At 37.3% G+C, this 26687-nt stretch overlaps 1 protein-coding gene across 1 annotated transcript; it reads right to left on the bottom strand.

Annotated features, from left to right (window-relative positions):
* Window positions 1–597: 597 nt before the first annotated feature.
* RPN1 (ribophorin I) lies at window positions 598–14927 on the bottom strand. Its single transcript, XM_026677991.2, has 10 exons — window positions 14542–14927; window positions 12033–12097; window positions 11251–11557; window positions 9419–9628; window positions 7058–7250; window positions 6087–6186; window positions 5181–5319; window positions 4842–4961; window positions 3872–4117; window positions 598–1426 (listed from the first exon to the last, which is right to left on the bottom strand). Exons 1-10 carry the CDS (start codon window positions 14776–14778, stop codon window positions 1244–1246), a joined length of 1800 nt encoding a protein of 599 aa, XP_026533776.1. The 5' UTR covers window positions 14779–14927; the 3' UTR covers window positions 598–1243.
* Between the last annotated feature and the right edge of the window lie 11760 nt (window positions 14928–26687).

Here is a 26687-nt window from a genome sequence, read left to right on the forward strand (position 1 = left end):
AATGCTGCTGCAATGCACGAGCATACGAGGCAGGAGAGGATGCAGACTCTCAGAAGGTTATAAATAATATCTTCCTATCTAGCCAGAAGGAGGGAATGAAAGGCTAAAATGGCATGATCAATTATTCTCTTAGTTATGGAGAAGAATTTTAGACCTGACTTAATGTCACACAAGAAAAAAAATCCAATCTAACCCTTGTAAGAACAAATTTACATGGAGCTGAAATAGGCTGATTTTTGGGTTAATCTTCACATTTTCTATTTTTGAAATACTTTGGTTAAGAGAATATAAGAACAGCAGCTTCTCTTCCTTATGTATTTCATATAAATTCTGCTTTACAATAAAATTTAGATAATTTTGAACAAGCCAAGAATATCTGCACTTCAATTGAAACTTACTTACATATCCTTGGCACATATTATTTAATACAATATCCACGAAGAATTGGGAACACAAGAATTGGGAATTCTTACATAAGGGAAGAAAACAGAAGTAGAAGAAAATAACATTAAGAGTTCAGTGCCAGAATCTAAAAACTTTCAGATATCCAAATAAGAAATTTAAAACCAGAAGTAAAACAAAATTTAAAACCAGAAGTAAAACATCCGTATGTCTTTATTTAAGTTTTGTTTTCTCAAAGAAACCAACTGTCTGAGAAAAAAGCACAGGCTTATAAGCAAATTGATCTTATCTTATTGTCCTGATGCTATAAATTCGAGAGGCTCAGAAAATTCAGATGTAAAAAAATCGCAATCTGTGCAACAAGTATTACAAAAACCCTTTTCAATTATTTATCCATAGTTACATCCCCAAATTACAAACGGAAGAGAAAAAGATTTGACATCAAACCTTTGGAAAAAATAATTGTATTTATTGTCTTCTGAGATATCCAGTGTCCGAAGAGGACCTGTGTGCATGTTTCTCTACTGGCGATTAGGGGACTTTACAACAGACTCGGAAGTCATAATAATTAACACTTGGAACTTTATGGGAGGACAAAAGTTGTGTTGAGCCAACGTAGTATCCAACCTCCTCCATACAGCAATGCAAACATGCCCCAAAATAACAAACCTCAAATTCCAAATTCAGGTTTACAAGGAAAAAAAAAGCCTCCCCACCCCCATGTTAAACACCAGGCATACTTATTTGCTGCTCTCTTACTTTCTAAATTAGTATGGCTCAGTATACCCATACAATTGCCTTGCATTCTTCCCTCACATTACCCCAATTTTTAAATCCTAACTTATAGTGCATCGAGAATGTTGTCAATTTTGCTGATCAACTCTTGACGCCTGCTGGAATGGATCTTATCATTCTCTATGTACGTATCCTTCTTAAGTTTGCCAACAACCAGACGCTCGGCCTCCAAAGATGATTTTACAACCAGCTCCTTGACTTGACTATCCAGCTTCTGTATTTCGCTGACCTTGAAAGAGTTTGGGACAGAATGTTAGGAATGCAACAACACAGTCACAACTTTAAAAGCAATACTACTTTAAAAAAATAGAAACATGTTTTTTATAAAAACATTTTCCCCCAATTATTATGTGTAATGCTATTTAAGGTTTCCTTTTTTGGTCAGTAGCAAATTCAAATGGCAGAAAACACACTGGCCTAAATTCTCCCAAACTTCACCTTCCCATTGTCAACTGCAGTGAGCCAACACTTTGTCCTTTCCTGTTGAAAAGTGCTTGTAGGACTGACTTTACTTACTCACACTTTGACCAAAAAGTGGATTATGGTGCAAGCTGTCATTACAGATCTTTTCATTAAAAGTATGAAATCTTAACAAGTATTTATTTACATGCATAGTTGATGGGAGAAATTATGTGTTTATTCAAATAGACACTTAGGGTCATTACCACTTTTTGAAGCTGTTGCATTTCATTTCATGACTTAACTATTTTAATTCCCTATAACTGTATGTTTAGCCTATAGAAAATCTTTCATTTCTAGCACTGATGCTGCTGAAGAAATTATAACCAAAAAGTATGATACAGCAAGAGAAGTGACTTGGATATTGCTCAGGGGGCATTACAATACTGCTAGTCATACATTTCCTTTAAGAGCTGTGGTGGCGCAGTGGTTAGAATGCAGTACTGCAGGCTAATTCTGTTCACCGCCTCAAGGTTGACTCAGCCTTCCATCCTTCCAAGGTGGGTAAAATGAGGACCCAGATTGTTGAGGGCAATATACTGACTCTGTAAACTGCTTAGAGAGGGCTGCAAAGCACTATGAAGTAGTATATAAGTCTAAGTCTAGGGTGTCAAACTCGCATTGTCACGTAATATATTGGGACTTTTTTCCCCTTCACTAAACTGGGCATGGCCAGCACGTGATGCATTCGGCCCACGGGCCACAAGTTTGACAGCCTTGTTCTAAGTGCTATTGCTATTAACTGAAGGAAGACTTGCTGGAATTAAGTGATATAGTCAAGTCAAAGTGTCTTAGTCAGTTAAAGATACTAGTTAAAATACAGATGGTCTTAGATTTACAACCATTCATTTAGTGATTGTTAGAAGTTATGATGGTGCTGAAAGAAGTGACTCAACTGTTTCTCGCGCTTACAAAAGTCACACTGTCCCAGTAGTCATGTGACCAAAATCTGGATACTTGGCAATTGATATGTATACACAACGGTTGCAGTATCCCAGGGTCATGTGAGAGCCATCTGCTACCCTCCCAGCCAGCTTCTAACAAATTTCTTTTGAAACTTGGCTCGAAGCTCATGAATTAATTAGGGCATCCATCGGAACCCTGACACAGTGTCAATGAGAGATGACAGCTGTTCTTAATGACATTAATCCACTTAACTTAACCAGGGCGATATTACCTCCCAGGGGGCGATTTCATTTTTTAGGGGGGCGATGGAACCAAAAGGGGCGACACTGGGGCGAAGGAACGGAAGTGGGGTGATGGAGCGAGAAGTTTTGGGGAAACTTTGAGACTTTTTTCGTACAGTGAACTGCTGTATATCTGTCGTATAAAAACATCAGATCCCTTGCTATTAGTGGATTGAACTGTTTTAAAATGTTCCTCTAGCTAGCTTCAGTACAGAACGCCGTAGATATTTGAATACGCATTGCTCATCTTCATGCGCGTTGCACAGCAGCCTCTATCACTCTACCTATTAAATTTGTCGCTCTGATTTTTTTGTTGATTTCCTTCTATAAAATTTTTCTTTGTGTCTTTTTAATCCTTTTTACAGTGTGCATGAATATATATTTTCCTCAAATCTTAATTTAGTTTCAGAGTTTTCATCTTGAAATTCTTAGTTCCTGCATTGCAGTTTGTTCTTATGCCCTTTTTATATTTCTTTTTGCGTCTTAAAATTTACTTGTAATTAAATCATTAAATGCTACTGTTTTTTTCGGGCATTTCATTTTCTTGCAATTGAATTTTGTTTTCAGTGATCATTGCATTTAAGTGTCTTGAATAAATAAGATAATAATGATATACATGTATCACGAAGTTTGGGAGTAAAGTGATGGGTGGCATCAGAATTTTTCACAGTTGAGATATGGGGAAAAGACTGGAAATAAATTATTTGCATCGATATGTCCTGATGACAATTTTAAAGAAAACAAAAAACGTGTTTGCATAAATTGAAGAAATATTTCCCTGTGTTGTGATTGAGAGGTTATGTTGGGGAAGGGGGACAATGATAACTTCCTCAATGGCTCAAGGGGGCAATTCTTTCAAAAAGGTTAAGAACCACTGCACTTAACAACTGCTAAAAAATGGTCATAAAATCAGGCTTGACTGAAGGCAACACATGAAGCTATGTCAAAATTAGATATTTCAGCTTTTTCTCTAGACTTCAAAAACCTAAAAGATGCATGATTGGATTTCAGTATTAACAGACTCTTACTTTGTCACATAGGTCAGAACCTTCCATCTTCAACTTGGATTGCAATGAGGCTATTTCATTTGTTAAGGCTTTATGTTCAACTTCCAGAGACTTTTTGCCACTATTCAGAGTAGAAATATCGCGTGACTGCTTGTACTTATTCACAGCTTCATCAAAAAGGCGGTAAAGACATAGTCTCTTATTCACTCCAGTTAGAACTTGCTCTGTAATGCAAGCAACTTTCATCCTAGCTTCTGCTGCTGGATCCTGCAAGACAACAGTGCTTTACATGGGAAAAATTTTAAGATTCCTATATTGCATTTCACATCTTATGTATTTAAAACATTTGTATATCTTAAAACCAAACTCTGACCCAACAATATGTACAATTAAAACAAAAAGCAATAAAATTTAAAAAAAAGGAAGAAAATAGAAAAATCTGGTGCTGCAACTCCATGTCACTGATACTATCTATCACATTCTCCTCCCATTATGACTTCATATTTCAGCACTTGGGGGGGGGGGAGCCAGGTTTTGCATGTTCCCTGGAAGGTTAAAGGGAGGGGAAGGAGGGACGGCTGTTGAATCTCCAAGAAGGTGCTTGATAGGTGAATGTTTTGTTAAAATTGAGTCAAAGTTAACAAGGCTAGAGTTGAAAAACATTTTTAATTACCACAACCTGAAGATAAAGAGCTTATATTAAACTGTCCAGTTTTGTATCTGGTCAGATTTTTGAAAAATGTAATATTAACCTTTACAGCAATATAGATAATTGCTGATTAATTTCATTTGTTTAGACAAATAATTGTCTACATTAAGAAGCATTGAATATTAGCTTTCCATGGAACAGCCTGTGTGCTCATTTTTAGTTTGCGTATAAAAAAGCAGATCAGGTACAACAAAATTAACGCAAAAAAAAATCTAATACCCAAATAAAAGGTTATCCTATGAAATAGTGACTCCATCTTCTCTCAAAATTATATTGTGATACCTTAGTGATGGAGAAATCCAACCTCACATACAGAATCACTGTAAAGAATAGGATGTAGAATGCTCCAACTACCAGCAGAGGTTCTTGCAACATCAGGATTTTATTAAAGGTGTAATGTACCTGGAAAAAGACAAGTAGTAAGGAACAAGGAAAATTTATTACACATTTCCCTACCCGATTTACAACCATACTATCTCAGTATTTTTTAATTAATCATCCACTAATGTTTTTTTGTTATTGCCATGACACATTTAATACTAAATTTACAGCAATTTGGGCTCAAAGAATGAGAAACTCTTTTAATGCTTTACATGAACCAAGTAAAGAATTTGTTTTTACCACAATATCTTGGATATGTTGTTCAACTAGGTTACTCTTATGTGCCACAATGACTGGACGGCCAAATGTATCAAGATAGGTATAGTGAAGTTCATCAGGAGCCCGGCTGATATCATATGGACTGTCCACATGAATATTTCTGCAGACAACAGGATGGAAAAATGTCAAAGATACTCTGGGGAAAAAAATATCTAAAGATATGTAACGGTTAGGGCTAGATGATTAACATATGTCATAGCTTGCATGTACAGTGCATTCAGAAAGTATTCAGACCCCCTTCACTTTTGTCAATTTTGTTATGCTGCAGTCTGATTTTACAGTTGTTGAAATTCATTTTTCCTCTCATTAATCTACATTCAGCACCACCTAATGACAAAGTGAAAACAGAATTTTAGAAATGTCTGTAAATTTATTAAAAAGAAAAAATGAAATATCACATCAGCATAAGTCTTCAGCTCCTTTGCAAGAACACCCCAATCCAGGTGTGCAAATCTTGTCAAGTCTCAAAAAGACTTGAGGCTACAATTGCTGCCAAAGGTGCTTTAACACAGTACTAATTGAAAGGTCTGAATACTTATGCCAATGTGATATTTCAATTTTTCCCCTTTTTAATAAACTTATAGACATTTCTAAAATTTTGTTTTCATTTTGTCATTATGGTGTACTGAGCATAGATTAATGAAAAAAAATGGATTTCAACAACAATGAAATTCAATTTTGTCAATTCAAAATTGACAAAAATGAAGGGGGTCTGAATACTTTCTGAATGCGCTGCAAGTACTGAAATTAACTGATTTATTTAAAAAAATGTTCCACAAGTATACCCCAGGAACTACATTTTATGAGAGACAAACTAACAGCACAGAGGTTCATGGATTGACAGATCATCAACCATGTTGTACTTACTTGGCACCCTCTGGAAGAATAATCTTTACAGTTAACGAGTCTGTAACTTGCTCATCGAAAACATGGTCAATAAATCTCATCTTCAGAGCATACTGATCACCTTGAAAAGATTAACAAGCACTGTAAACTTTTCCTTTTTTATAATGGCAGCAGGAAAGATCTAGTTGTATAAAATATCAATGTAACATTTTTACATTAAGACACTAAGCACCACTAGAAATGATTATGTGTACATAGATTCAATGACAAATTGTAAGAGATTCACACAACAATAAAAGATGCCAATTCTGCATTCAACGTAAGCTATCGAACACACACTAACCTTCCCAAAACATAATAATTCTGGGTATATTGTGCAAGAGGAAAAATGGATGTCCTGGTTCCCTCTACTAAGGAGGCCCATGTACTAGGTCAAGAAAGATCTTCTCCATGGTGTCTCCCTCCCTGTGGAACATCATTCCTAAGTAAATAAGACTGACCCCCACCTTTATACCTTCTTTAAAAGCCTCAAAGACATGACTTTGCCAATGGGATTGGGTTCCCCAGAGTGGAACCCATCAAGTGCTTTCATTATTGTCACCAGGGGGTAAGGTTTTATTGCTTTTTGTATGTGGTGTTTTACTTCTGTTGGCCTGAATAAGTTGAGTGGCCATGCAAACTTTCTTAATAAATAAACAAAAAAACTGAAGAAATGAAAACTTCAGTAGATGGAACATTAAACTTTGAAAAGACTGCAAGCAATGTTTTCAGTTACTTTTTAGATATTGCTTCCAATATCAGTAAAATAAACTCAAAACAAATCTTTGAAATATATACGCAATACAAAAATCAAGAAAACAATTCATATACTTGAAAATCTCCAGTGTGCCTCTATCTCATCATAAATACAGAAATAGAATAGTTTTATACTGGGACTGTTTCATTATATATAAACAATTTCCAGTGGCTAATAATCTGATATGACTGCCTACCAAGATTAAAGAGATATTCATAGCTGGGCAAATTGTAGCCAATTATATAGTGTGTCTTCCAACCACCAAACAAAGGGAAACGAGGGCGAATCTCCATTTCCACTGAGTCATCCAAGACAAGAAGATGACTGGTAGATATGTTGCCAATTTCATCTCTGTAATACACATCTTGAGCAGCAGCAGGAAGGATCGTCTGCAAAAGAGTTTTAGTAAGACCGATAAGGACAGAGATATAAAATAAATCTAATCTAATTTATCGTATTTATATAGCTGTCCATCAAATATTTATTGGGTACTTGCAGATTAACTAAAACAACTAAAATGCAGCATGTATTTTTCTTCTAAAACACATAACACCAGCAATTCAGATTAAGTTAAAGTAAAATATTGTGAATTCAAAAGAACTTTAAAAGCCTGAAGAAAAAAAAAATATTTATCAGATGCCAAGAAGCATCAAGTGAGTTTACCCAGGGAGATTCTTCCATGGCTGGGGCATCAACACAGAGAAGGTTATAATAGGTTAAGAGCAAGAAAGACTGCCTTATATGTTTTCCCATTTGAGGAATTGGCTGGACCCACTAAATCAGTGGTCCCCAACCTTTTTTGTACCAGGGACCGGTTTCAAGCAGAAAATTTTTTCAAGGACCGGGGGCGCGCGGGGGGGAGAAGAAAGGAGGCTTCGCTCTCTCGCTGCTCCACCATCCAAGGAAGAAACTGCTTCAAAGAAGCGGGGGCTTTTCCTGTCGCCGCAGCTATTCCGAGCGCCCTTTCACCCCCACTCCCACCCGCGCCACCGCTTCAATCCACAGTGTCCCGTTCTGCCTGCCTGCCTGCCTGCCTTAGTTTCTGGTTGTTTGGGAGCAGCTTCGGCTGAGAATAATAACTATTCGCCTCTTTTACTCAGCTGAAGCTGTTCCGATTCAACCATTAACGAAGGCAGGCAGGCAGGCAGAACGGAGCACTGCGGGCGGGCGGACGGGCGGGCGGACGGGGTGGGGGTGGGGGAGAAACGGGTGCTTCAGGGAAGCTGCGGCGACAGGAAAAGCCCCCCGCTTCTTTGAAGCAGTTTCTTCCTGTGCTGGTGGAGGAGCGAGAGAGCGACTGAGAGAGCTGACCCAGAGAGAAGGACAGGCTTCGGTTGCTTCCTCCCTCCCCTTCTTTCATTTGTGTCCTTGATCCCCGATCCCAGCAGCATTCACCGAAGGTGAAGAAAGCCGCCATTTTTTTAAAAAAAAAATTCTTTGCGGCCCGGTAGAGAGTGCTCCACAGCCCGGTACCAGTCCGCGGCCCGGTGGTTGAGGACCCCTGCACTAAATCATACAGCACCTGAACACTTTTCATTGAGGGAATACAGCTCTCCAGGAAGATGAGAAAGAAGGAAAGTTTTCTCATTCTTTGTTTATATGATAAATCATAAACTGGACATATAAGCCAAATGTGAACTAGTGTCATCAGTAAAGCACAATACAGCATGATCAAAATGTCAATTCAATGAAATCTTATGGCTTACTTTTTAAAACTTGCAGTTTCCATTTTTTAAAACAAAATTCCATGTATCACATATTAACAATTATCTACAAGGGACACTTACACAATACAGATAAAATATAGCCAAGCTATTTCCATCCGGATATAGTCACAGCTGATATTATCAGCCACATACAATAAAAATAATATAAGAGTTTTGCAAATCTTTTGATAGGGGTCCTTCAGAATTCACAAGAACGTTTATGAAGGACATCTTTACAAATCATTAAAGTAAATATGTCTCTTCCATAAAGTAAATATGTCTCTTCCATTTGCTCTGGAATCTGCTCCTACTCATCTCAGCACCTTTGTAGTGTACTAACAAAGCTGTTTCACTTCCCTGATATAGTCTTATTTTTAAAAAACAACCCCGCTAAACATTATTAAACATTATGTTCTAAGCATTTTTAAATAAGATTTACTTACAAATAAACAAATCAATGAGCTTACAAAAATATTTTGAACAAATGAACCAGAGAATGAGATTCAGATGGATGCCACAAGTGAGCAGCAGAAAAAAATAATAGTAATACTAATAGTTAAGTATCATATTACTTATTAACTACTAGTTAGTAAGTAATATGATACTTATTAAAACTTTCTATTTTAGGATATTGCATCATGGAAGAGATAGAACCAGGACTTTAAAAGGAGCTGAAAACAAGAAAACATTTATGTTCTCAAAGCAGAGAAGTACTACTTGTTCCAAATGTCCTCCTCTTTCCTCCTTCAATAGTTGGCTTATGGCTACTTTATTGCGACTCATTTTCACAATATGACGATATTGCTTAAAAGAAAGCAATACAACAATAAATAAAAGAAATTATGAAAAACCTTAAAAGATTTCACGGAAGATATTCCACTATCTGGCTGTCTTTGATAGTCGTATCTGGAGAAGGGTCCTTTGAGTACAGCTCCTGTATGCCTTAAGTCAACTGTTTCTTCAACTGCAATATTACCCCAGTGAGACACTTCAATGACACGTATCATGCTGGTAATCGTCAGGAATGGACTGTTGTTTTCATAATGTATCTTAAGGTTATCCTGAGAAAAAGAAAAATATAATAGAGAAAATGTATATTTATTTCAAGTAGTAGCCATTTCACTTACATGACCAGCTAGTAAAGTCACACTGATATTTTTTAAACTACATCTTGGATTTAAAATATATTAAAGTTAGTGATTTCATGAAATGCCAGCTAATTATCTGTGCCACAAAATCTCAAAGGCAGCATAAACTGGATTTTAATTTCTTACATAAATCACAGCCTTTTGTATTCTAAATATTAAAAACCATTCTTAGATGTTCATGAATGCATCATTTCCCCCAATTCTTTACAGCTGAGCCTAAACTTAAAACCTGTCTGCTTGATCTGTTAAGAGCCAGTGAGTTCAGAGATAAAAGTGCATTGTATTCAGCCTGATTTTAGCAAGTAATAGATCTGGATTTGATTATTGATCCATTAGTCTTTTCTTTTCTTTTCTTTTCTTTTTGGGAGAAAGAGGAATATATCATGAACATAATTCTCCCCAAAACAGATTTCCTAACCCTAATATAATTCATTATTGTTCAAGTGGTATGGTACTACATACTAGAGGGAATACATTTCTAATACCCACACTGAGAATTACCTGTGGGAGAATGTACTGCTTCTCATATTCAAAGGAACTGTCTTTTTAAAGAAACCTGGCTATTGATTTGGGAATCTATTTACATGGCTGAAAAAATGGGTTATCGGGATTTGTATATGCCAGAGCTGTCAAATTCCCAGCCCATGGGCTGGATGTGTCACGCACTGGCCACGCCTGGTTTAGTGAAGGGGGAAAAAGTCCCAATATGTTACCATGATGATGTGAGTTTGACACTGCTGGTATATGCCATTTTGCTTACATACTTGGGTTTATTCCCATGCAAGCCTTGGGCAGGGGTAGTCCCATTTCTCCGTAACCAGTGTATAAATGCTGTCTAAAGATAGTCCTTGATTTATAATGGGACCAAGACTGGCATTGCTAAACAATGTGGTTGTACAGCACAATATAACCAAAAGAACAGAACATCTGTAGCTCAGGAACCCTAAAGCACACTGTCATTATGACCAAATAGCTTAGTGACAGCAATTCCAATAGTCCCAGTTGCTGTTGTAACCCCAAGACATATAGGCTATTAAGCAAGAAGTGGTGGAAATCCCAGGTAAGGAGCACAAACATACAACGGGAGGCTGGGAGGACTTGGGAAACTCAATGAAGGCAGCAGATGGTGATATGATTGCAGTTGCCTGTGACATTGTAATCACAAGCCAGGCAAGTGAGCCCAATCACATGACCACTGCAATGGCTGGAACTTCAGGGATGACTGTATGTCCATTTGTTTTCAGCACCATCATAACTTTGAATTGTTGCTAAACAAATGGATGTAAGCAGAGGACTATTTGTATCTGTTTTATGACAGATCATAAAAGGTTCCAATTTTTACAAATGCACCACTAAAAGAGCATCCTATCCTGCACCATCTAGCAAGTCACTTGCAAAGATTTCCTTTTTTTACCCAGGCAGAATTCTTTAATGCTATAGCAACCAGCTAAGTCGTTAAATACAAGACCGTTTTTTTTTAAATTTTATTTTTATTCAATTCATTCTTTGTCACTTTGTCACAAGTAAAAGTTTACCTCACTGTATGGGGGTACATCCTTGAAGGGTCCATATTCAATCATATCCTCTGAGCGGCTGGGATTGCCTAACTTGGTGTAGTTTTCAATGTTTCTTGAGGCCAGTTTCACACGAGTTGTCTGGGTCTTGGTTACATATGGAGAGTAGAAATAATGATTACCTTCAAAAACCACAAACTGCTTCTCTGCCTGAGAGATGTGTGTGGGGTAGGGTTGCAGGACATGTGTGAAAACGGTTTCAATAGATAAACGAATTTTTCCACCTGGAGGCAAAGGAGCCAGCAATTTCACAGTGAAGAATTTGCCACTAAAAAGAGGGGGGAAAAAAGTAGAAAATCAGTCAGACTATTTCTACGTTCCTTGCTTCTAAATAAGCTCACTACTATCAGGAATCTTGATCAGTCATGGGACTGGGCAATTTTCCCTGGTTAGTTCTTATAGTTTTAAAGCAACACATATATTTAAAAACCAATGCAATGTATTCAATGCTAATACAATAATGTGAAATAAAGAACATATTAACCAGACTGCATTTCTGTGAATCACTATGTCTTACAACTTTAGGAAACTTTTTTTTTTTGGCACATTATCTTTTTCTAAAAATAGTGCAGGCAGTCAAAAGAGAACCAATTATAAAATTGAATCTGAGGTATCAGCCTATTTATACAATCTAATTAAACATCTGACTTTTTTGAGGTCCCACTGAAGATTACATTTTTAAAAGTACTCTTAAAAAGATGAAATAGAAATATCAGCCCTTATTTCCTCATGACAAGACTTACCTTTTACCTTTTACTTTTGTCTCCTTTACCTCCAGGATATTTTCCTCCTCTTCTTCAGCTTTTACCTGTTCAAAAAAATTATATAAAATGTTGATTGGTGTCACCATTGACAGTTCCCAAACAAGGCAATAGAATTCATGTAAGCTATTTGCCAAGAAAGATCAAGTCAGTAGAGATACCAAAAACACATTTTAATTTGAGGCACATGCTAATAATTAAAGATTGTTACTAAAACTACTCATAACTCTTAAAACCTAAAACATCACATATCAGAAATTGATAAATATGTATCAAATGTGTTGTATTCCTATTTTAGAATGCACAAACATTATGGTTAATAAAAGAATTGTAGAAAACAATAAGAAATACATAACTATTTCCCTCAAAAATCCAACTAGGAATTTTTAAAAAATCCTCTTTCTCTAGCAAACTATCTACGGAAAAAGAAAATGTTTCCTTTCCAATTAGAATTTTGCAGAAGTTAGCAACATTGCTAGTGGTTACAAAAATACATTCTCTTTAATTCTTCAACTTCACTGAGATTTTTACTAAGTAATATTGGTTTATTGCATCTATGCATTCACTGTCAATAAAGAAAACAGCATTCAGAGACCCAATTTTAAAACAGTAATAGAAGAGACCTATGGCACAGGTTTCATTTAAAACTATCCTACTGGAATTCTTGGGAAAGAATAGCTGAGATAGGTCCAAAAATACATTTTTACCATTAAAATAAATAATAAAAGTCTCTTAAAATTTACTTAAAAAGTGGATTTTGCCAACTTCATTTTTACCCTCAAGGCAAAGAGAAAAAGAAAAACTCTCCATGACCAAACAAGGAATAATTTAGTACCCCTTCCTGGTGTGTTGAATTGCAACATTCAAATTCCCTCATCACATGCCACACAGAGGGAGAGTTACAAAAGTGATTCTCCTCCTAAAAAAAAATTATAATATTCTACCCAAAAGTAGAGCTATGTTTATCCAAGGATTATGCAAAGAATGAAGGGCTACTTTTTGGAGTTTGTTCAATTGTATTTAATAACGCAGGCCAATTTTAGAAATGATCCAGCAGATACAAATTAGCAGAATATCTATTCTACACAACTCCTATAATTATAAATTCACATTGAACTCAAGAAATAGAATTGTAAATCACAAACCTATCTTTTTTAATGGACTGAAAATGAAGACTAGTTGCCACAGCCCAGATCTCAGCTCAATCCCACACTGGCATTGATAAATGCCATTATTCAAACAATTATACTATTTTCCTCTAGTTGAATTAGCTTAATCTGGACTGCCTGACTCCAAATTTAATTTTTAAAATCACACTAACTTGCGCAATAAAATCATTTAAGAGCACTTGCTTCCTAACAGTGGAACCAATGCAAAATATTATTGGTAGTTTTTTCAAGATGAAGCTTCTGTTAAAACTTTTAATTAACATATGATACAGCAACAAAGTGTTTAGCAACTTCTATCAAGGATCTCAAGAGAATCCAATCCAACTTTTCCTTCACCAGAGTTAGCCAGGATGCGTAGAGAAAAATAAATGCTACAAACTATTGCCAGCAGCTTCAATATTAAGCTGAAGAGACATGGACAGGCTTTGAAAGCCACACCTCCCTCTGATTTAAACTAGCTGCTCATGGCTCTTGGAAATAGTCTGTGCTTACGTGTCAGTACTCACCAGGCTTTTTTACTACAGCAGCACTCTGGAAGAGAATCAACACACAGGAGTAACAGGAAGCAAAGAAAAGGGGTGAATCTGGCCACAAAATGGCATTATTATTTGAACTGGCATGCTGGCAAAAGTCCAAAAGGGCATCTCAAGAGCAATCTTGGATGAAATGTAATCGTATTTCAGTGAAATTATATGTCCACTGTTCAGTATTCTCAATTTACAATTCATCACACCAAAAAGCCTGGAAGATTTTGGAGTTTCTCTATACCCACAACATGGGTGGGTTTTGTCTATATTTCTGCCATGGTGTGTGCCCTGCTCTCTCCAACTGGGTGCTTTTCAAATACAATGCGTTAAAACTTTCACAAAGGCCCACAAAACCAACATAAACTGGGCAAAAGATGATAAAAGGTGTTATCCAACCATTCTGGCTGACATGAGCGTCTGGCTTATAACACGATCGCCGCTCCTTATCTCCCTGTATTCCACCGATTCAGCCAAATCGCCATAACAACCGCCGATTTAAGGACTTAACCGGCGAGACCGCTCCTTTCCACCAAAAATTGGAAGTAGGAAGGGTGGAGAGGAAACGTAACAGCCGAGTAATGCTGGGGAAGAGAGCGGAGGAACAGAAGAAGAAAACAAGGAAGAGAAACTCAAAGGCACAGATTCGTCTAAAAACGGACAACGTGGAAACGAAAAGCCCGATCACCAAAAAGAAAAAAAAGTAACAGACTTTGGCTAGGAGGGAGGGCGGCATCCGGGTTCAAGGAGCGCCAGAAGAAGCAGGCCGAGAGCTTGACGGCCCAGCGGTTGGCTCACCTGCGCCCCCAGGTAGGCCAGGTGGCTCTCCAAGCCGGGGTCCAAAGCCAGGAGGAAAGACGTGGCAGACGCCGAGCTCCCGGCGGAGTTGGCCAGGCTTATCTCGGCCGTCACTTTGGCCAGGTGTGTGCTGAGGTCCACGGTCCGCTTTACGTCTTCATTGATCAGCTCGGGAGCTGCCAGGGCCGCTCTGCCCAGGCACAGAAGGAGCAAGAGGTGGACGAGGTCGATCCCCATGGTCGGCCACGCTGAAGAACGAAGCCGAGGAGCAAACCGGATGGACTCTTTCGCGTCGCTTGTTCATTCATCCAAAGGGCACAAGATGGCGCCCCCCACGCCGAGCCACAGACAAGATGGCGACATCCAGCAACGCGCCGCTCTCGAATACGGCACGGCCTACAAAACGCGACGTCCAGACCCGTGCATCGCATTTACGTCACGTGGTTGAGGTACGGGGGCGTGGCGGACTGATGGCAAATGAAAGATCGACCTGTCAGAGCCGTTTGCACTTGATGCGAGTCTGCGCTTTCAACTAATGATTTTTGAGATCTCGAAAACTCATCCCATGTGTGAATATGTGTCAGTACGATGCAACTGTCGCCAAGGTTTTTTTTTTTTTTTGGGGGGGGGGGTAAGGAGGGAATGTAGGAAACTGTGTTAGCTTATAAGCTGTTTTCTACAATGAAGATCGGTTTGCATATAGTATTGTAGTATAAACATGCTTGTGGTACAACTGCGCTTTGATTACCTTTGTGGCATATTCTGCAAAATGGGCCCAAATTTTCCAGTCAGAAGGAACGTTTCTTGCGGCACCTTATGATTTAGCCATACAATATTGCTCAAATGCATTTAGTGAAAACCTCAGTTAACTAATGCCACGTTGAGCAGCAGATGCTTGAACAAGTCCTTGAAAATTCAGTTTATTGTATGTTTATTGATTTAGAGACAGTAAGGGAATAGGCTTGATATATTTTATACACTAGAAGGCTTCAATTTGCTGTTCAGTGCAATTATATATGGAAATAAACCACATGTGAGAATGGTATTTATAGCAAATTGGTGATCTGCTGAAAGTATGACTAGGATATGTGCTGTGCTGTCCCTTTGATTATTTAACAATGAAATTATTGTGCATATGGAAGTGTTGGTTGGAGAAATTAATGGACATGACCCAATTTTAAGTCATCAAACTAGAAATCAGATGAGTGTGAATTCTAGTCCTCCCTTAGGCACAAAGGGAGCTGGATGATCTTGGGTTAGTCACTTTCTCTCAGCCCTAGAAAGGAAACAATGGAAAACCACTTCTGAAAAACCTTGCCAAGAAAACTGCAGGGATTTATCCAGGCAGTGCCTGTGAATCATACAACATTGAATGGAAGGAAAATTACGCAGACACAGCCATGCTGTTGCCTGAGAACCCAAACAGCTTGCAGCAAATGCAGTAGACTCATTTAACAACTGTGTTACTAACTTAATAACTGCAGTGATTCACTTAACAACTATGACAAAGGTTGTAAAATGGGGCAAGATTCACTTAACAACTGTCTTCCTTAGAAATGGAAATTTTGGGTTCAATTTGTAGTTGTAAGTGATAATCACATAAATATGAGCCAACAGTATGCAGCAGCAGCCAAAAAAAAACCCAATGCAATCCTAGGCTGCATTAACAGAGGAATAGAATCAAGATCATGCAAAGTTCTGGTACCATTTTACAAAAACCTAGTAAGACCACACTTGCAATACTGTATCTAGTTCTGATCACCACAATATAAAAAAAAAGATGTTGAGACTCTGGAAAGTGTGCAGAGAAGGGCAACAAAAATGATTAGTATGCTAGAAGCTAAAACATGAAGAATGGTTAGAGGGATTGGGTATGTCTAGTGAAAAGAAGGACTAGGGAAAGCATGATAGCAGTGTTCCAATATTTGAGGGGCTTTTATAAGAATAAGGGTCATTTTCCAAAACACCAAAAGGCAAGACAAGAAACAGTGGATGGAAACTAACCAAGGAGAGAAGCAACCTAGAACTAAGGAGAAATTTCCTAACAATAAGAGCAATCAACCAATGGAATAGCTTGCTTTCAGAAATTGTGGGTGTTCTATCGCTTGTGGCTTTCAAAGATAGACTGGACAATTATTTGTCTGAAATGTAATATGGTCTCCTGCTTAAACGGGGTTGGACTAGAAGACTTCCAAAGTCTCTTCCAACTCTGTTATTTATGTTCTATGTATCCTTTTTCCATAAAATAGCAGATTATATTGCTTTAATTATAAATGGGTTTTTGTTTCAAAGCTTGCATACAACTAAAGTTATACTGAAATTAAGTTCAAACATGATAAAGAATTTTTGGTTAAAAACAAACCAGTTCTTCAGTTGGAGTTAAGCCTCTTCTGGAGGTAGGGAGGTAGGTAGGTAGGTAGGGAGGGAGGTAGGGAGGAAGGAAGGAAGGAAGGAAGGGAAGGAAGGAAGGAAGGAAGGAAGGAAGGAAGGAAGGAAGGAAGGAAGGAAGGAAGGAATCTGCAATTTGGGAATGCTTGAAGATCAGCTGTCTCTGGACTGTATTATACAATGTGCTAGTTGCAACTTAGCCATTTGCACTTGGCAATATGTTTTGGTTACATCCCAGTTTAACTGCTGCAATTTGCTCTTGTGTAGCCTATTCTTGAGATGATATTGAAGGAAATCTGACTCGACTGCAAATTTGTGCATTCATCATATACTACAGCCATATTAAAGGATCTGCACTGCTTGTCAAATGCTTTCCATTTATGATTTCAAATGTTGGGTTTAGTCATTAATAATCTAAATATTTTAGGGATTGATTAGCTTAAAGATCACATATCTCAGCACTATATGAACTTTTCCAGATGCTAAGATCAGCAAGGCAGACCGTTTAAAAATGCTCTGGCTTTATGAGATACAGTTTTGTTTCTTGGATAAAACAAAAATTGTGATTAGTCTTTATATGGACCTTTTCATTCTGACTTAATTTATAGGGATTTTTAAAAAGCAATAAATCTCCAGGGCCCACTAACAAAATATTTCAATGTTCTTGGAAATGTTCTCTTTTCTTCTCTCTGCACTGATGTACAAATTTCAGGGCTGCACCATTTTTGAAACACACTATGAGCCACTCCTACATACCCGGAAGAAAGCAGCTTGCTCCAGGAAACAACAGAACAGTCTGTTACTGAATTTAATAATTTTCAACATCCCTATTAAGTGTCCACTTTATTTTTTAATTCTAGCCCAAGGCTGATATAAAAATACACACTATAAAAATAAAATATTTTACAGTGTATATGAGATTATATCAATTTTTTTTAAAAGATAAATTTAGCTCTAAATTGGAAGATTTACTTAAGCATTAAAAGGGTTAGCCAGCTTAGCATTTATTGTTATAAGAAATCTATATAGTGCAGTATAGATTACTGACACCAAGAATCTTGTGATATCTTATAATTAGGAGCTTTCAGATAAAGCTTTTACATTAGAATAACTACATACAGTAATTTTTTGACTGAGAACACTAGTAGCTGAAAGCATGCCTTTTTGTTGTGGCATTGTAAGGTTACCATATAGATATTTCATTTGGTCAAATGCAGCAGCCCACAAAACTGGCGAGGCCATCAAAAATAAAACCACAATAAAAATTAGTTTAATGCAACAGAAGAATTCTTTATTGCAATTTGCTGGTGTTATAAATGAGGTTCTTTAAAGCTCTATATGGTCTCATGACCACTTATTAGTAGTGGGATTCAAATTTTTTTACTACAGGTTCTATGGGCGTGGCTTGGTGGGCGTGACAGGGGAAGGATACTATAAAATCTCCAGTCAGAGGTGGCATTTGCCAGAACTGGTCAGAACCTGCTGAATACCACCTCTGCCACTTATCATTCTAGCCACTGTCTATCCACTGTATGCCCCTTCCGCATGTTTCCAACCAATATAGTCCTGGGCTATCTTTTGCCAATTGGGCCTGCATAATCCCTTTTATAAAAATAATTGAGAATGTTTTTGTGCGCTATTAGGATTACGGTGAACTGTTATTCTTAATTTATCAAATCTGTTCTGACTCAAAATTAGGAAAATAAATGGCCTGCACATTTTGAATTGAGTATTGCCTGAACTGTAGTTATAAGCACGTTAACTTTGAAATAAAATTAATGAAAATTGGATAATTTTCTTTCAATATTGTATTGTTTCCTCAACTATATTTATTTTATATATACTGTATACACCACACATTTCTTCTTTCACTTTCAATTAAAAGCATTATAAGTAAAAAATTGTGAAGTATTACAACCTTTTAGAATTTATGCTTTCAGTGCGTGATACAAAATATGTTAAACAATGTGTGCTCAAGGCTATTAATTTCTCAGTTCTGGAAATCATAGGCTTAAATTAAATTTTTAGGACACTTGTTTCATTCAAGACAACTATTATATTTCCAAATATATATGGAGTTACAAAATTCTACTGTTATACCTAGATTAGTGCTCTTATAGATTATCAGAAAGCTTAATAAACCTCAAGTTGCCTTAATCTGACATAATATCAGTAAGTTTCAACATTGCAGTGGATGGTTTTTGTCCTTGTAGGGAAGATTAGAGTGGAGAATTTGTCACGTATCCTTGGAAAGCGGGGGAATTTTCATCATTGTTAGAAAAGCCATTTCAGAACAGTGGTATTTCTTTCTGAATTCTTTTGTTATGACATCATCCATCTACTCACATTCATCCAGGAATTAATCTAAATTATCACTTAATTCCATAGTTCTTATTATATGACTTGGTTCCTTAAATCTATTCAGGGACATTCTCTCCTCCTCTAGATCCTAATAATCTTTTTCTCCTTACCTTTAGAACTTCACACTTTATCTCTCCGCATTTATTTCCCAGCACATCAGATTCTGTGACTTTTGTTCATTCATACAAAGAAGTCCTAAGCTATCTTGTTCTCTGATACGATTCAATACAGTTTCCTTTGTTATGTCTTGAAACATCTCCCGATATGCTTCACTGCAACCGCCTTCCTTACTTCCCTTTCAAAACTCACATTTGTCCAAAGGACTTTTGATCAACTCTCTAATCTTATTGGATCTAAACAAAGTGTATTAACTTGTTGATTGAAGCGATTACTTCATTTTCCTAATGAGTTTGCTACAATAGCCCACCCATTTTCCTCTATCTACTTTGGTCCTTTAAGGAAGCTAGTGTTATACAGGTAGTCCTCATTTTACGCCTACAATTGAACCCAACATTTCCATTGCTAATTGTTAGCACTGAACATTGTTGTTAAGTGAGTTTTGCCCCACTTTACAACCTTTTTTGTCAGAGTTGTTAAGTGAATCAACACAGTTCTTAGTAACACAGTAGTTATGTGAATCTGGCTTCCCCATTTACTTTGCTTGTCAGAAGGTCGCAAAAGGTGATCACATGACCCCAGGACATTGCAACCATTATATACATGCCAATTGCCAAATGTCCAAAAATTTGATCACAATTTTGATCATGCAACAGTCATAAGTATGAAAAATGGTCATAAGTCACTTTTTTTCAGAGCCATTGTAACTGAACAGTCACTGAACAAATGGTTGTAACTCAAGGACTACCTGTACACAGATCTGCTGATCTCCAGAGGAACCCCCCATGTTAATCTTCCACAGCAAAATTTTATTATCACAAATGCTTTAGTGGATTATTTGTTAGTATTATTTATTTCTACATTCATTAACCATAATAGAATTGCTGATTAATTCATCATACATTTTTTTGGTCATTTAAAATCTCAAGAACTTCAGAATGTGTGCTACAATTCAAAAACACATTAAAAAATAAGAATCACCTCATAAATGTAAGAAGAATGTTATCTCTTCACCTACTGACTATTGCATTTTTATATTAAACTGTATAAAATGTATTTTTGAGAGCCAGTTTGGTATACTAGCTAAGGCACGAGGCTAAAAACCAGGAAACTATAAATTCCAGTTCTGTCTTAAGCATGGAGCCAGATGAGTGACCTTGGACCAATTCATCACTCTCAGCCCTAGGAAAAAGACAATAGCAAACTACTTCCAAAATCTTGCCAAAATAATAATCAAATAGCCAATCAACCAAATAACCAACAAGTTGGGACTAGTTCAGGCAGTTGCCAAGAGTCACCACTGGCTCAAAAGCACAATAAATGTGTACTTTTCACTGCTTGAACCTTGTAAATCCATCATTCAATTTAGCCTATCGTTTAATAGCTTTTCCTGGCAAAGGAAAAGATTATTACATTTGCCATGGGTTACTAATCTGTATTATTTGTATTAATTTTGGAATGAATTTTGACAAAGATTATATATATATATATATATATATATATATATATATATATATATATATATATATATATATATATATATATTGGTTTTTGTTTTAAGAATTAAGGGCAAAGTATCTGTAATGTTATTCAACTTCTAGAGTTCATCAGGAAAACTAATATTTGAAATTTTCTACATGTAATCTGGATATGGAAATATTTATGTTCTAAAATAACTTTGTCTTGTTTAAGGTAGGTAAGGGGCTTTTTAGAAGTTGTTGAATTCTTCTCCAATGAACTCCATGTATTATGATCAGTGATGAGAGGAATTTTACCTCAACAACATCAGGAAGATCACAGCTTGCTCCTTCCTGATTTAATCTTTGTAATAATCATATTTTTTGCTGAATTTTATGGATTCAAGGCCTCAGAATTTTCTTTGGAATTACATATTTCTTTTCGTATTTTAGGAACTAGACAAGGTAATGCCACACATTGCATTTTTATGCTTTTTGTTTTTATCTGTGTTTTACATAGTTTCCTTAAAAATTATTTCTTTTATAATAAAATTTAGTTGTAGCAATCTATATATCCCTAATGTGCTTTCCCCATTATATTATTCTTAGCAGATTCTGCCCAATTTAATGCTTTTGACTTGAAGAGATACAGGACTGCTAAATACTACTGATCTTTGATTAATGTCTCATCATTGCAATAATTAAATTATGGATTTTATTTCATCAGGACATAAAGCCTGTAGTTATTGTTAGTATTTAATTAATGTCCTTATATAATTTTGCTTTATTATAAAGTGCAAATATGAAGTAATTATCAGAAATTGGACTTAATTGGACTTAATTGGACTTAATAAATTCAATGGCCTCAGTCAGACATAAATCAAGCACCCTGTAAATTCCCACAATTTCTACTATAGCTGTGTTTATACAACAAGCTAACCATAATTAAAGATTTATTGCCGATGCAGAAATCACATAGTATACTAGGCGACAATGTAGTTAGCTAACTGTGTATCATGCAAACACCTTCAATGACTCACAAGCCAGCCAACCACATTTTAGTCTTAATGTATTCTAGAATACCTGCCTTTGTTTCTTTCAAAACTATTAATTTTACTGGGACTTACCTTATAAAAAGTATAGATTACATAATCATGTAATTGATGCAGTTATTAACTTCTGAAAAAGAGATAAAAGAGGCATAACATACACTGAGAAAGTCCCATTGTTGGATGGAATCTTACAATAAAGACTTAATATTCAAATAAACTTTAGGAGGATTTCAACATAAGGATGCTATTGCTGAATAACAGTAAAGTATGCAAAAGCCATATCCATGTAGCACTCTTTCTACCCTCCAAAGGTGGCATGTTACCAGCTTCACTCCTGCTGATCTTGGAATGCTAAGACAAGGCAGAAATCCCAACTAAAAGAGTCAGTTATTTGGAGAAGCCTATAAATGAATAAAAATAAAACAGCAGAACAGTTAGCCCTAGGCAGCACAGATCCACCTTCACTTGATCGGACTCTTGCATAAACTGCAGGGTGGGGTGGGGTGGACTAGGTTTCCATGATATAAAGTTTACATGCATGTGACTTAAACGATTTTTTTCTTTATACTTATTTCCTGTGTAATAGATAACTGGGATGCAGTTGCCTTTCAGGATATACACATAAATCTAAAGTTGTGATAGCAGTAGATCCAGAATGTCTGGTGCTGACTGATGTAGTTGTAAAGCTCAACGTCATAATGGCAATGCTGGAACTCCACATTGCCTTTGCTAATTCAATTACATTGGTCGTTAGCCAAGGACCCACCCTGATCCAAACTATTCTAGGCTTGGTGCCTCCCAGCTCCAAAGTATCTTTTGCATGGTAAGGGACTGCCTCCCTTTCAATTTCCCCAATTCCCCCCCCCACCCCATCTCCACCCTTTTGATTTTCCTACCACTTTATCTTCTAGGGTGGCAAGCAGTCGCAGAACGAGGCTCTGAGGCTGCTTGCTGTGGTGCAGCTCAGGGTCTTCTTGCCACACTGCGGATCTGGGACTATAAGAAGCCCCTGAGCTATAGCAAAGCATAAAGTTGCAATGGCCTCTGGAAGACTCAGCCACCCTGGCATAGTGCAAAACTTCAGCTGGGGCAGCGGAATGCAAGGCCACAGAAGGCCCAAAGGGCATATATGGGGATAGGCAGGTGCAGGGAGCTGAGGTTTCCCTGGGGTTTTGAATGCAGGTGGGCTGCCAAGCACCTGAATTTTGATCACATGACTGGGAGTGGGTGCAAAGACTAGCTTTGGGGATAAGGCGTAAATACCATTAGCTCAGCATTGCCGTAAGTTGAAACTGCTGCTGAACAAAATGTTGTAATTTGAGGACTCCTTGTAAGTAGCGTTACACAAAGCATAGTAAAAGAATGAAAAGTACTAAGCAAAAGAAATTAAAGGCATGCATTAAGAAAAAAAATCTAGTTAAATCTACTTTATGAGGATGATATTATCCATTCAGTTATGCCTGACTCTTGGCGATTCTATGGGCCAGGTCCCTACATCTTCTGATCTTGCATTAATTTTTTTATTTGTTCTATGCTCTGGCTGGTGTCAACTTTGATGGTGTCTAGCCACTTTGTTCTTTGATGACCTGGTTTCCTTTTACTGCTAACTGTTCTACTTTATACTAACTTTATACTAACACCAATCACTACATTTCCTCATATATTTTTGTCCGTACAAACTATTATTGCTTCTACTATGTCCATGACACTTTGCACATCTCTTCTAGAACTACCACATACACTTCTTAAATATCCCAGTTCTGCTGCATTCAATTTTTATCTTTCTCCTGACATACCCAATTCTCACTTCTCTATAAATGAATGGAGTACCTTCATTTATACTGAATGTACCGTATATACTTATACATACTCAGTATTAATTCTTTGCAAGAGATCACATACTATTCACTATCAATTTTTACACATATTAAAACTTCTTCATTACTTCATCTGGAAGCATTCTATCAAGATACATGAACCTGTCTTCTTTAATTTATTGCCATATACATATGTATTCCTTGTCATTCTGTCCAATTTTCTTGTAAAACACAACTACCTTCATCTTAGACAAATCTTCAGCTCCATACTCCTACTTTTATTTAAAGAAAGAACAATAGCATTCTTTCAATTATAGTGTTGGAAGAAATGTCCATCTGGGTTCAGTTCCAAGTGGGGAAAAAGACACTGGAAACATGGAGACTGCTTGGAAGAATGGTTTAATGGTGGGCAGGACCACATGGTTTTGAGGTCCTGGACAAAAAATGAACACATGGGTGAGAGAGGGGGAGAGAGATTTATACCTTCTTTTGGGCTTTGAACTTGTTTCCTGTTCCTGTGGCAAGAAATGTATTCTGATTGGTTGTCAGACTCCCATGGGACCATGCAGGGGTAACTTGGTCGGTTGTCTTGAGTCCCAGGCTTGGTTGAATCTTACTGGGTGATATAATGAAGGGGCTGTGGAGGCAATTCCTATCATGGCTTATAATCCTATCACCCTGGAGCTAAAGTCTTTTGTCTTGTAGATAGGATAGCTCAATCTTTCTGGAGCTATTAACAAAGGTGGGGGCTGCTTTCCAAGAGCATGTTTCTCCTTTTCTCATCCAGGGAGGTAGAATATTCTGCCTTTTTAATATTTCCTGGAATATTTCATTCTTAGGAGAGGGATTGGTGGTAACTTTCTACAATAGGGAACAGATACGGTTTTCACACAAAAATCACAATCTATAAACAATCCACATCCATATTTTAATCTTTCTATAGTTACACTATCTACACTAGCAGCAACCTTGCCATTTTTTAATACTCCCATGGTTTTTATGATTTTCTTTTTACTAAATTTTGGACACTAACAGGTACAGTATTTCTTTCAGTTCCAAAGATATCACCATTCTCATGCAAATTTCTAAAATACTATTTCTAACATGTCACTTCAATTCCATCACAAGTAATTTCATCACAAATTCCATTCATGTTGCTAAAGGCTCATTATTAGTCCTTTCTGCTTATTTCCAGCCCAATGTTTTATTTCTATAAAAATCCCTTTATATTTGTCTGTGCCACTTAATTTTTATCTGCAAAAACTATATTCTTTGCTACTTTTTTCCAGATACATTATGTAAAGATATATCTGTATAAAATTAATACATAATAAAAATGAAATAAAGTAACGAACAATAGTTACACTCACAGTTCCCAAAACCCTGTCCACCTCCTCAAGAAGGAGAACAACATGGGAAGATCCAGCTTCAGTCACCTCAATAGGGCCTGTCCAGCTGGAGTTCTATGGAGCAGATCTGAGCAATATCCATTGGATATCTAGAAGGATCCTCACAGCAGCCTTTGAGATGTTCCTCCAATTGTTGCTTTTCTAAGAGAATTTGAACAACACTAAAATGGGCTGCCAGATGGCACTTCATAGAAACATAAGGATGAGGTGGGGGATTGCTCCTAGTATCACCACAGTGCAGTCTTAATACAGGGTCATGCATGCATTAGACTTGCTCCAGAAGTGTTTGAGACAGCCCTTCAGCTTAATTACTTGGAGCTGGTCAGGAAATGAAGGGACTTTCCAGGAAAGGTGTACAGAGAGGCAGCTTCAGAGGAATCTAGTCCAGGGCTATCAGGACCTTGTCACTCTTAGAAATTCTCCAAATTCACTCTCCAAAAACCATTGGGTTCCCTCCAGCAGTAGAATAGGCTGACTGAACAGTTCCCACCTTCCCGTATTAGGGTGCTGGTTAAGGAAACTACAGGGCAATTTTTAAAATAGCCCGTTTAAAAGCTGGATCTTTAGAGACTTAAGATCTCCAGCAATGGTTCCTTCCATTCTTTCCCTTCCCCACCAGTTTCTGTAACATTCTTCCTAATGAAGACATGAGAGATTTTAAAGGTTAATGCTGGTTGTGGTACAACTGGGATGGTGTAATAAAGATACCATCATGCTGTGAATTTTGGCAATGATCTTACTTAAATGTAGATCCGTATAAATTCAGTATATTAATGGAGCATAGCATTGCACTCCAATCTTCCTTTTAACTTCTTTTTATTGGGTGAACAAAATTAATTCTTCTTTCCTGCGAGTTGTACCCGCTAAGGATATTGGCACAAATACATGTTTGATGACTTTGAACGAGCTCTCATACCTTACTCGGTACTACCTTTGTTCTCCACACAGATGGTACGCATCTTGTGTCGACTCCTCTTGCCTTACATTTCAGTGTTCCGGGTGTGACATGTTGCTTTAATAGAGACAGACTGATTAATGCAACAATGCTGAGAGAACAAGCTCAGGAAACGAAGTAGGTAGGCAGCAAAGCTACTAATATTGACTCGAGGAAAGCCCCTTTGCAGCGGATGGATTTCGTAATCTGCTTGTCAAGCAATCTGATACTGTACGTGTTTACTCAAAAATAAGTTCCTGCCCATTGAACGAAGCTCACTCTGTTTTAATGATGATGATGATGATTTTAAAGGTTCATGTTGGAAGCAGGTGCTTGCTGCTTAATAAATTGAACCCGGAGCAGGACACCAACCTACAGTAGTCAGAGGCTCCTCGGCGGCCAGCCTTTCGTTAACAAACCCAGTCTCAGAATTTTGCAAGGGGGCTCAATTATACGTATCATAGAGGCGCCGACAAAGGCTAGACTAGACCGCGAGCCGGCCCCAATTAGAACCAAAGGCTTCCCGAAACCCGTCCGGCCTTTGGCCCCGCCCTTTTATACGTCAGTGCAATCAAGACGCCGGGCAAGTCGCGTGACCGGAAGGGGTGAGC

The sequence above is a fragment of the Notechis scutatus genome, chromosome 2, assembly GCF_049901735.1.
Source record: "Notechis scutatus isolate UNSWTSFEM ecotype Mainland chromosome 2, rNotScu1.2, whole genome shotgun sequence".
NCBI classification, from domain to species: Eukaryota; Metazoa; Chordata; class Lepidosauria; order Squamata; family Elapidae; genus Notechis; species Notechis scutatus.

Bases quoted from the DNA above. Each gene is read 5' to 3' on its own strand.
- RPN1 (XM_026677991.2), bottom strand. From the start codon at position 14,778: ATGGGGATCGACCTCGTCCACCTCTTGCTCCTTCTGTGCCTGGGCAGA. The intron at 11,558-12,032 runs GTAAGTCTTGTC...CCCTCTTTTTAG, and splicing joins ACAAAAGTAAAAGGTAAAAG to TGGCAAATTCTTCACTGTGA. The intron at 9,629-11,250 runs GTAAACTTTTAC...TCTTTTTCTCAG, and splicing joins ATGTACCCCCATACAGTGAG to GATAACCTTAAGATACATTA.